Source organism: Pongo abelii, chromosome 5 (assembly GCF_028885655.2).
Source record: "Pongo abelii isolate AG06213 chromosome 5, NHGRI_mPonAbe1-v2.0_pri, whole genome shotgun sequence".
Taxonomy (NCBI): Eukaryota; Metazoa; Chordata; class Mammalia; order Primates; family Hominidae; genus Pongo; species Pongo abelii.
Window position 1 is genome coordinate 162633272 of NC_071990.2, and position 13392 is coordinate 162646663.

The following is a 13392-nucleotide window of genomic DNA, read 5'->3' on the forward strand; positions in this document are numbered from 1 at the left end:
ACAACATTCACGTTGTTTCATAAATCTTGTAAGCTTGTTCTCCTTTTTTTTCAGTAACTCTTTTTCATTCTTTGTGTTGGTTTGGATAAGTTCTGGTAACCTATTTCCAAGTTTATGGATTATTTTTTCAGTTGTGTCTAGTCATCTCCTCAGCCCATTGAGAGAATTCTTCATCTCTGATATTATGACTTTTTTTCTAGCATTTTCATGTTACTCTTTTCTATAGTTTCCATCTCTTTGCTGAAATTCTCTACCTATCCATGCATACTGTCCACTGTTACTACAAGATCCTTTAACATATTAACGTAGGTATCACACAGTCCCAATCTGATAGTTTCCAGATGGCATCTTCTCTAAGGCTGGCTCTCTGGATTGCTTTATTATTCAACAGTGGCTTTTTTTCCTCCCTTGGGTTTTTGGTGTGTCTTGTAATTCTTTAATCAAACACTACACATTATAAATAGAAGAACAGTAGAGGTTACAGGAAATATTATTTATACTTTGAAACAGACACCCTTCTCTTGCAAATACATGTTGTGGATAATTGAATCAATGTAGTCACTAGTTTAACTGAATTTGGGATTTGGGATTGCTAGTTTTACCTTAAGTGCACCACAGATATAAATTCCTCCAGTGATGTGCTGCTGCTATCTTTTACTTAGAGTGGGGCCTGGGGTGCTGAAGAGTTTTCTCTGTGTTCCTATCCATTCCCAGATTTCAACAGTCACTGCATGCCTGTACTACAGAGGAGATATCTTTATACACATAATCTAACCCCATTGACACTCGGCTGTTTCTTGTTACTGAATGCTTACTTTTTGGTGGACGTAGGAGAATACTTATCTCCCTGGTCTACCTCCCTCTTAGGCCAGTTGAGCACAGCTCGGCTTTGAAAGTAGTGATTTTTCAGTGTTCTTGTGCCTCCTTCTGATGGAACTTGTACCTGTGGTGGGTTTGGAAAGAAAGAGTAGTAGGCCTCTGCTTCATTGCAACACAGGATATTGGGCACAGGAGGATTCACTGTAACTTCTCCAAGGGAATAAGATTTTTGCCTCCACCACTCTCTGAGAAGCTGTGGATCTTTGCCTGCAGGCCTAGATGCAGGAGCATCTCCTGCCCTATCACCCAGAAGCTTTGGTCTTTGGCTTTGTCTGAGGAAGGATCTAGAGAAATGTGCAAAGGTTTCATGTCTGCCCCCCACTGACAGCCACTCACCACCCACAGCCTGCACTGCCGAATGCATCCTCCTCTCATCTGCCCTCATGTTCTCATGAACACTCAGTAGGGATCCATAAAATAGAGCTTACACATAAGTGCAATTTCCAATTATAAGTACTCTATCTGTTCTTTCCCACCCAGGTTTTAAATGAAATATTACTAGGAACTTATTAATGTTCTAAAATGCTATAAATCTATTTTTATGTTAATCTGTCTGTAATACAGAAAAGAGAACAGTCATAATTCTCAGAGGCTACTGTACTGTTTTTGTCAAAAATTGCTTCACGCTTCTTTTTTTTCAGTAATTGTTAAGCTTGATTTATTTTATTTTAATTTCAGCACCACCTGAGCTAACCCCTGTGGTCCAGGACTGCTACCATGGTGATGGACAGAGCTACCGAGGTACATCCTCCACCACCACCACAGGAAAGAAGTGTCAGTCTTGGTCATCTATGACACCACACTGGCACCAGAAGACCCCAGAAAACTACCCAGATGCGTATGTCTTTGATTTTTACTGTAAGAGGGGCATCAGCCAACTGAAATTTCTGTTAAAAGAGCCATGCTTCATGCTTCAAGCCAACTTCCTAGGACCAAATTTCTCTTAGACCCAGAATGTGTAGAAAAATGTCTCAAGAATCTTGCTTTTGAAGAAAGGGCCTGCAAGAAGAGAAATTTTAGGCTGGCTATTTTTCCTGAGTAGTTTTATGGATGCAGGAGGATATCTGGAGGTGATGAGGTCACATTAATTGAAAGCTCAGGAGTACATATGAGCAAATGCTTAGAAAGAGTACCATTCCACAATGCCCACTAAATATCAATGCAATATTTCTACCATAGAAATCTATCATTTTAACCTCCAACTCCTGAAATGAAAGTTGAATTTGCTATTTTTGTCTTGGGTCACAAGTAAATATACTTTATATATATAAGTATGAATATATATACACACACATATGTGTGTGTATATATATGCACACATATGTGTGTGTATTTTAGAATATATATAACATAAATATATATATATTCTGACCTGTATAAACACAGTGGGTCCTGAGCACCAGTGGTCTGAAAGGATATGGGTTGCTGGGACATGAAGAACAAAAGCAGGATACACAGATGCTGAAAAGCGAAAGAGGCCATTAGATGAACAGAAAACCAGGTCTAACAAGGACAGCCTTTCTTCCATAAATGAGTATACAATATATGGAAAACACTGTTTTTACATATTGGGAACAGATAAACTGAAATAATTTAGAAAGGGAATCAAATGAGATCAACCCAAGAACTACCTTGGGTTTGTTCCTGGAGACTCTTCCTGGGCTGAAGAACAAGGAGATGGAGCCCAAGCTGACCACAGCAGTCTTTCTGAACTGAGGAAGGAGACTGGAGTTGGGATTACTAAAACAGCTGAGATTTTCTAGGCTAGGTAATAACATGAAAGGATTTGTGGAGGAAAGCAGCTCCAGGAATGTCCATAGAAAAGTCCTCAAGTCTTTGGCTAAATAGAAAGCTGCATATGCACAGGTAGAGGTTCCAGAGAGAAAGTAGGATAAAGAACAGCTACTGGGGAAAGAAAAACTGCAGGGGAACAGTGAGCTCAATGGAGATGCCAGAGCTCACATAGCACTGGGGGATATTTGAGTTCTGACCAGCCAGAGGAGAGACCTCGCTGAACATATTGGGCATTCAGTAGTCACCACATAAAGCCAAACTTTGGGAGTAGGATTAGTTTATTCCTATAATAAAGGGCCACTCCAGAAACAGCATAGTAAAGCTGAAACGCAAGTCTAAAAAAATCAACATGATCTCCAAGTAAATTAACTGATTGCCAGAAGAAAATTCAACCCTCTTTAGAGGCAAACAACAAAATCCAGTTGCTCAGTTATGTGGCATCCACAATGTGTGACCTAAATTTATAACTTTACCAGACATACAAAAAGCCTTTAGTGTGATCCATAACCAGGAGAAAAAGCACTCAATACAAATAAACCCCAAAATGAAGAAACTGGCAAGAAGATTTGAAATATATATATCGTAATTGTGTTCAAGGATTTAAAGAAAACATGAACATGAAAGAAACAAATGGATAATATCAAGAGAGGAAAATTATAAAATAACCAAATAGAAATTAAATAACTAAAAAAGTACGTGTTTAATGAAAAATTTACTGGATACCCTTACCATCAGGTTAGACATTACAGAAGAAAAAGTTAACTGGAAAATAATTCAATAGAAGTGATAGAAACTGCAGCACACACATACAAAGACTGAAAAAATTAAGAAACAGAGCCTCAAGAATATCTATGAAAATATCAAAGATTTCATATATGTGTAAAGCAAGTCACAAGAGAGGAAAGAGATATTGGGACAGAAAAAAATACTTGAAGCAACAAGAAAAATCTTATTAGAAGCCAGAAGGAGAAAATATATGTTTACACAGAAGAATAGTGGTAAAAATGACTGATGCCTTCTCGTCAGAAACTATGCTGGTCAGAAAAAGCTCCTAGAACTGATAAAAAGAATTCAGTAAAGTTTCCAGATACAAGATTAATGTATACAAATAAGTAGCTCTTTTACCAATCAACAATGACTAAGTGGAGAATCAAATTAAGAACTCAATCCCTTTTACAGGAGCTGTAAAAAAAATAAAATACTTAGGAATACACCTAACAAAGGAGTCTAAAGACCTCTACAAGGAAAACTACCAAACACTGCTGAAAGAAATCATAGATGACACAAACAAATGGAAACACATCCCATGCTCATGGATGGGTAGAATCAATATTGTGAAAATGAGCATACTGCCAAAAGCAATCTACAAATTCAATGCAGTCCCCATCAAAATACCATCATTCTTCACAGAGTTAGAAAAAACAATTTTAAAATTAATATGGAACCAAAAAAGAGCCCGCATAGTCAAAGAAACACTAAGCAAAAATAACAAATCTGGAGGCATCACACTACCTGATTTCAAACTATACTATAAGGCCATAGTCACCAAAACAGTGTGGTACTGGTATAAAAATAGGCACATAGACCAATGGAACAGAATAGAGAACTCAGAAATAAACCCAAATACTTACAGCCAACTGATCTTCAACAAAGCAAACAGAAACATAAAGTGAGGAAAGGACACCCTTTTCAACAAATGGTGCTGGGATAATTGGCTAGCCACATGTAGGAGAATAAAACTGGATCCTCATCCCTCACCTTATAAAAAATCAACACAAGATGGATTAAGGACTTAAACCAAAGACTTGAAACTATAAAAATTCTAGAAGATGACATTGGAAAAACCCTTCTAGACACTGGCTTAGGCAAGGATTTTATGACCAATAACCCAAAAGCAAATACAATAATAACAAAGATAAACAGCTGGGACCTAATTAAAATAAAGAGCTTTTGCACAGCAAAAGGAACAGTCAACAGAGTCAACAGACAACTCACAAAGTGGGAGAAAATCTTCACAGTCTATACATATGACAAAGGACTAATATCCAGTATCTACAGCAAACTCAAATCGTAAGAAAAAAGCAAACAATCCCAACAAAAAGTGGGCTAAGGACACGAATAGATAATTCTTAAAAGAAGATATACAAATGGCCAACAAACATATGAAAAAATGCTCAACATCACCAATGATCAGGGAAATGCAAATCAAAATCACAATGCAGTACCACCTTACTCCTGCAAAAACGGCCATAATCAAAAAATCAAAAAACAGTAGATGCTGGCGTGGATGCAGTGATTAGGGAACACTTCTACATGGCTGGTGGGAATGTAAACTAGCACAGCCACTATGGAAAGCAATGTGGTGGTTCCTGATGGAATACTATTCAGCCATAAAAAGGAATGAATTAACAGCATTTGCAGTGACCTGGATGAGGTTGGAAACTATTATTCTAAGTGAATTAAATCAGGAATGGAAAACCAAATATTGTATGTTCTCACTGATATGTAGGAGCTAAGGTATGAAGACAAAAAGGCATAGGAATGATACAATGGACTTTGCGGACTTGGGGGGAAGAGTGGAAAGGGGGTAAGGGATAAAAGGCTACAAATATGATGCTGTGTATATTGCTCGGGTGATGGGTGCACCAGAATCTCACAAATCACCACTAAAGAACTTACTCATGTAACCAAATACCAACTGTACCCCAATAACTTATGGAAAAATAAATAAAACAATAAAATTTTTTTAAAGTCCTAAAAAAAAAAAAAACCTTTAAAGTGATAGAAAAAAATAAAAAAGATTAACATAGAATGTTATATCCAGCAAAAATATCCCTTGAAAATGAATGTCATATAAATACATATTCTGCCTCCCCCAAAATAAACAAAACACTAAGAGAATATTTCATTACTGGAGAATATTTCTGTCACTCCAGCCTGGGTGACAGAGCAAGACTCAAAACAAACAAACAAACAAACAAAAAGATAATAATTTACTACTTGAAGCAAAATGATAGCAATGTATTGCTACTTTAACATATGTAAAAGTAAAAATTTCTAAATAATAATAATCACATAAATAATGTAGGAAATAAATGGAAGTATACTGTTCTAAGTTTCTTACATTATCCATGAAGTTATATAATATAAACACATGGTTGAAGGTGGTAAGTTAAAGAGGGTTATTGTAAATCCTAGAGCAACTGAAAAAATTTAAACTTAGAGGAATAGATAATAATAAGAATGTTCCATTTATCCGAAAGAAGGAAAGAAAGGAAGAAAAAAGAATGAAGAAGATATTGCAAAGAGAGAAAATACACAGCATTATGGTAGACTTAAACTGAACTGAAAGTATATTTGATATACTCCTAGCATATTAAATATAAAGGGATTAAACATTGCACAGAAAAGGCAGAGATTGTTCAGCTGAATAAAAATCAAAGCCCAATTATGTTCTTTTTACCATACATGTTCTTTAATTGTAAAGAGCTAGTTCAAAAACCAAGTGTGGAAAATGATGTATCATGAAAATAAGAATCAGAAGAAAGCTGGAGTGGTAATGTTAATCCCAAAGTAATCTACAAGAAATAATACCACGATGAAAACGTTATTTCTTAAGTAAAAAAAGTTTATTCATCAAGACTTAAAAATGCTAAATGGGTTGCACCCTCATAGGTGCCCTTCTGATATATGAAGCAAACACTGACAGAACTGAAGAGACAAACAGATAAGCCCACAATTAGAGTTGGAGATATCCTAATGTCTCTCTCTGTATGGTTATTCATCTTCCCAAACAAAATATAATAGAAAAAATACACAAAAAATCAGAAAGAATATATATGTTTTAAAGGAAATTGTCAACCTATGTAACACTATGCCAAACTGCAGAATACACATTCAAGTACGCATGGAGCATTCCCCAATATATACCATACATGTGGCCCTACAGCAAGTCTCAATACATTGAAAAGAATTAAAATGATACAGAGTCTGTTTTTGAGCAAAATAGAATTAAATGAGATATAAATAACAAAAAAAAATGGGAAATTATCAAATATCTGAAAATGAAACAACACATTTCCAAATACTTCATAAGTCAAAGAAAGAATTTAGAAAAGTTTTGAACTGAATAATAGTAAAAATACAATATATCAAACTTTGTATGATGCAGTGAATGTTTTTAGGGTTTTATAACTTCAAATGCTTTTAGTAGAAAATAGAAACATGTAAAAATCAATGACTTAAGATGGCATTTCTCAAAGTATGCTCTAGAGAAACCTGAAGTCTCTTGAGATCCCTTCAGAGACAGTCTATGAGGTTAAAACACCTTTAAATTGAAAACCATGGCACAAGAACTACGTGACACATGCACAAGTTTCAGTAGTCGATTCAAGCAAGTGGAAGAAACGGTATCAGTGATTAAAGATCAAATGAATGAAATGAAGCGAGAAGAGAAGTTTAGAGAAAAAAAGAGTAAAAAGAAATGAACAAAACCTCCAATAAATATGGGACTATGTGAAAAGACCAAATCTACGTCTGATTGGTGTACCTGAAAGTGAAGGGGAGAATGGAAACAAGTTGGAAAACACTCTGCAGGATATTATCCAGGAGAACTTCCCCAATCGAGCAAGGCAGGCCAACATTCAGATTCAGGAAATACAGAGAACACCACAAAGATATTCTTCAAGAAGAGCAACTCCAAGACACATAATTGTCAGATTCACCAAAGTTGAAATGAAGGAAAAAATGTTAAGGGCAGCCAGAGAGAAAGGTCAGGTTACCATCAAAGGGAAGCCCATCAGACTAACAGCGGATCTCTCGGCAGAAACCCTACAAGCCAGAAGAGAGTGGGGGCCAATATTCAACATTCTTAAAGAAAAGAATTTTCAACCCAGAATTTCATATCCAGCCAAACTAAGCTTCATAAGTGAAGGAGAAATAAAATACTTTACAGACAAGCAAATGCTGAGAGATTTTGTTACCACCAGGCCTGCCCTAAAAGAGCTCTGAAGGAAGCTCTAAACATGGAAAGGCACAACCGGTACCAGCCACTGCAAAATCATTCCAAAATGTAAAGACCATCGAGACTAGGAAGAGCCTGCATCAACTAACGAGCAAAATAACCAGCTAACATCATAATGACAGGATCAGATTCACACATAACAATATTAACTTTAAATGTAAATGGACTAAATGCTCCAATTAAAAGACACAGACTGGCAAATTGGATAAAGACTCAAGACCCATCAGTGTGCTGTATTCAGGAAACCCATCTCACGTGCAGAGACACACATAGGCTCAAAATAAAAGGATGGAGGAAGATCTACCAAGCAAATGGAAAACAAAAAAAGGCAGGGGTTGCAATCCTAGTCTCTGATAAAACAGACTTTAAACCAACAAAGATCAAAAGAGACAAAGAAGGCCATTACATAATGGTAAAGGGATTAATTCAACAAGAAGAGCTAACTATCCTAAATATATATGCACCCAATACAGGAGCACCGAGATTCATAAAGCAAGTCCTGAGTGACCTACAAAGAGACTTAGACTCCCACACATTAATAATGGGAGACTTTAACACCCCACTGTCAACATTAGACAGATCAACGAGACAGAAAGTCAACAAGGATACCCAGGAATTGAACTCAGCTCTGCACCAAGCGGACCTAATAGACATCTACAGAACTCTCCACCCCAAATCAACAGAATATACATTTTTTTCAGCACCACACCACACCTATTCCAAAATTGACCACATACTTGGAAGTAAAGCTCTCCTCAATAAATGTAAAAGAACAGAAATTATAACAAACTATCTCTCAGATCACAGTGCAATCAAGCTAGAACTCAGGATTAAGAATCTCACTCAAAACCGCTCAATTACATGGAAACTGAACAACCTGCTCCTGAATGACTACTGGGTACATAACGAAATGAAGGCAGAAATAAAGATGTTCTTTGAAACCAATGAGAACCAAGACACAACATACCAGAATCTCTGGGATGCATTCAAAGCAGTGTGTAGAGGGAAATTTATAGCACTAAATGCCCACAAGAGAAAGCAGGAAAGATCCAAAATTGACACCCTAACATCACAATTAAAAGAACTAGAAAAGCAAGAGAAAACACATTCAAAAGCTAGCAGAAGGCAAGAAATAACTAAAATCAGAGCAGAACTGAAGGAAATAGAGACACAAAAAACCCTTCAAAAAATTAATGAATCCAGGAGCTGGTTTTTCGAAAGGATCAACAAAATTGATAGACCGCTAGCAAGATTAATAAAGAAAAAAAGAGAGAAGAATCAAATAGATGCAATAAAAAATGATAAAGGGGATATCACCACTGATCCCACAGAAATACAAACTACCATCAGAGAATATTACAAACACCTCTACGCAAATAAACTAGAAAATCTAGAAGAAATGGATAAATTCCTCAACACATACACCCTCCCAAGACTAAACCAGGAAGAAGTTAAATCTCTAAATAGACCAATAACAGGAGCTGAAATTGTGGCAATAATCAATAGCTTACCAACCAAAAAAAGTCCAGGACCAGATGGGTTCACAGCCGAATTCTACCAGAGGTACAAGGAGGAGCTGGTACCATTCCTTCTGAAACTATTCCATTCAATAGAAAAAGAGGGAATCCTCCCTAACTCATTTTATGAGGCCAGCATCATCCTGATACCAAAGCCTGGCAGAGACACAACAAAAAAAGAGAATTTTAGACCAATATCTTTGATGAACATTGATGCAAAAATCCTCAATAAAATACTGGCAAACAGAATCCAGCAGCACATCAAAAAGCTTATCCACCATGATCAAGTGGGCTTCATCCCTGGGATGCAAGGCTGGTTCAATATACGCAAATCAATAAATGTAATCCAGCATATAAACAGAACCAAAGACAAAAACCACATGATTATCTCAATAGATGCAGAAAAGGCCTTTGACAAAATTCAACAACCTTCATGCTAAAAACTCTCAATAAATTAGGTATTGATGAGACATATCTCAAAATAATAAGAGCTATCTATGACAAACCCACAGCCAATATCATACTGAATGGGCAAAAACTGGAAGCATTCCCTTTGAAAACTGGCACAAGACAGGGATGCCCTCTCTCACCACTTCTATTCAACATAGTGTTGGAAGTTCTGGGCAGGGCAATTAGGCAGGAGAAGGAAATAAAGGGTATTCAATTAGGAAAAGAGGAAGTCAAATTGTCCCTGTTTGCAGATGACATGATTGTATATCTAGAAAACCCCATTGTCTCAGCCCAAAATCTCCTTAAGCTGATAAGCAACTTCAGCAAAGTCTCAGGATACAAAATCAATGTACAAAAATCACAAGCATTCTTATACATCAATAACAGACAAACAGAGAGCCAAATCATGAGTGAACTCCCATTCACAATTGCTTCAAAGAGAATAAAATACCTAGGAATCCAACTTACAAGGGATGTGAAGGACCTCTTCAAGGAGAACTACAAACCACTGCTCAAGGAAATAAAAGAGGATACAAACAAATGGGAGAACATTCCATGCTCATGGGTAGGAAGAATCAATATCGTGAAAATGGCCATCCTTCCCAAGGTAATTTACAGATTCAATGCCATCCCCATTAAGCTACCAATGACTTTCTTCACAGAATTGGAAAAAACTACTTTAAAGTTCATATGGAACCAAAAAAGAGCCCGCATCGCCAAGTCAATCCTCAGCCAAAAGAACAAAGCTGGAGGCATCACACTACCTGACTTCAAACTATACTACAAGGCTACAGTAACCAAAACAGCATGGTACTGGTACCAAAACAGAGATATAGATCAATGGAACAGAACAGAGCCGTCAGAAATAATGCCACATATCTACAACTATCTGATCTTTGACAAACCTGACAAAAACAAGAAATGGGGAAAGGATTCCCTATTTAATAAATGGTGCTGGGAAAACTGGCTAGCCATATGTAGAAAGGTGAAACTGGATCCCTTCCTTACACCTTATACAAAAATCAATTCAAGATGGATTAAAGACTTAAATGTTAGACCTAAAACCATAAAAACCCTAGAAGAAAACCTAGGCATTACCATTCAGGACATAGGCATGGGCAAGGACTTCATGTCTAAAACACCAAAAGCAATGGCAACAAAAGCCAAAATTGACAAATGGGATCTAATTAAACTAAAGAGCTTCTGCACAGCAAAGGAAACTACCATCAGAGTGAACAGGCAACCTACAAAATGGGAGAAAATTTTCGCAACCTACTCATCTGATAAAGGGCTAATATCCAGAATCTACAAGGAACTCCAACAAATTTACAAGAAAAAAACAAACAACCCCATCAAAAAGTGGGCGAAGGACATGAACAGACACTTCTCAAAAGAAGACATTTATGCAGCCAAAAAACACATGAAAAAATGCTCACCATCACTGGCCATCAGAGAAATGCAAATCAAAACCACAATGAGATACCATCTCACACCAGTTAGAATGGCAATCATTAAAAAGACAGGAAACAACAGGTGCTGGAAAGGATGTGGAGAAATAGGAACACTTTTACACTGTTGGTGGGACGTAAACCAGTTCAACCCTTGTGGAAGTCAGTGTGGTGATTCCTCAGGGATCTAGAACTAGAAATTCCATTTGACCCAGCCATCCCATTACTGGGTATATACCCAAAGGACTATAAATCATGCTGCTATAAAGACACATGCACACGTATGTTTATTGCGGCATTATTCACAATAGCAAAGACCTGGAACCAACCCAAATGTCCAACAATGATAGACTGGATTAAGAAAATGTGGCACATATACACCATGGAATACTATGCAGCCATAAAAAATGATGAGTTCATGTCCTTTGTAGGGACATGGATGAAATTGGAAATCATCATTCTCAGTAAACTATCACAAGAACAAAAAACCAAACACCGCATATTCTCACTCATAGGTGGGAATTGAACAATGAGAACACATGGACACAGGAAGGGGAACATCACACTTCGGGGACTGTTGGGGGGTGGGGGAGGGGGGAGAGATAGTATTGGGAGATATACCTAATGCTAGATGATAAGTTAGTGGGTGCAGCGCACCAGCATGGCACATGTATACATATGTAACTTACCTGCACATTGCGCACATGTACCATAAAACCTAAAGTATAATAATAAAAAATAAATTTAAAAAAAAAGATTTTATTTGCCATTTCACTTTTATTTCCTGATAAGTGTACAGTGGAGTTTTCCAGAGGCTGCATACTGTTTGATCACATCTCTCTGATGGCTAATAAAATGTGTGATTGTCTATTATGTTTAAAAACATTCTCAGTTTTAGATGCAATAAATATTCATAGTATATACTACAAAATGAAAGCTCTTTAGGATCCCCAATACTTTTTAAGAGTTAAAGGGGTCTTAAGACCAAAAACTTTGAGAACTGTTGATTTAAGATAACTTAAACATCTAGAAAAGGAGAAGCAAATAAGATCCAAGGTAAGTGGAAGGAAGCAAAGAATGAAAATCTGTGAAATCCAGTGTATAAGAATATAGACAAACAATTGAGTAAATCTGTGAAACAGAAAGTTGGTTCTTTTGAAAGATCCATATAACTGATAAACCTCTGCCTAAACTGACGACAAAGGAGGCAGCACCACCGTCAACATCAGAAGTAAAAAAAGGGAAGAGTCATTGCTATAGGACCCTTTAGATAGATATTAAAGCTAATAAACAAATATTGAGAGCAACTTTACGTTAACAAATTCAATAACCTAGATAATATGGACTAATTCCTTAGAAAAAAACAAATAAGCAAATTGGACAGTGAATAAACTGAATTTCTAACCAATCTGATATCTATTAAAGACAACATGTGTATATAATCTTTAATATGTTAATATATATTAATAAATCAATAAACTTCCCACAGAGAACACTCTAAGTCCAGATGGCATCATTAGAAATTTTATTATTTAAAAAAAAATTCCAATTCTTCACGATCTGTTACAGAAAATAGAGGAGAAGGGAAACACTTCTCAACTCAATTTGTGAGAAAAAAAAAACCCTAGTTGTAAAAAAGTAGACAAGGATATTGTGAGAAACTATAGCACATTATGTATAGTGAACAGAAACATAAAAAGATGTAACAAAATTTTAATCATTAACATGATGAACATCCCAAACAAGTGAAGCTTCTCTTCAAGAATGCAAGGCTGGCTTAACATTTACAAAACAATCCATGTAATCCAACATGTTAACAGAATAAAAGTGATAAATCATATGATTATGTCAATAGATGCAGAAGAAAATGTGACAAAATTTAACACTCATCCATGATAAAATGTCTTAGCAAACTATGAATAGACTGGAACTTCTTTAACTTGATCAAGGGTATCTACAAAAGACCTCCAGATAACATCAACTTAACGGTGAAAGATTAATGTTTTCTCTCTAAGATTGGGAATAAGAAAAATATATTTGCTCTCAGTACTTCTAATCAGCATTTTACTACATTGGTCACAACCATTGCCATAAGACCTGAAAACAAAACAAAAAGAGAGGAAAAAAAGGAAGGAAAGAAAGAAAGGGCCTAAAGTTTGGAGAGGAAGAAGTAAAACTGCCTGTATTCACAGAAAGCTTAATTAATGGATGCAGAGAGTCCTAAAGATTAATAATTAAATTTTGCAAGATTGGAGAACACATAAGTATATACATGGTCAAT

At 36.3% G+C, this 13392-nt stretch overlaps 1 protein-coding gene across 1 annotated transcript in view; it reads left to right on the forward strand.

Annotated features, from left to right (window-relative positions):
* The window catches only part of PLG (plasminogen), a 57522-nt gene that overhangs the window by 18563 nt on the left and 25567 nt on the right, over positions 1-13392 (forward strand). The window contains 1 exon segment of the mRNA NM_001132563.2: positions 1558-1717. Within this exon segment, the coding sequence (NP_001126035.1) occupies positions 1558-1717 (160 nt within the window).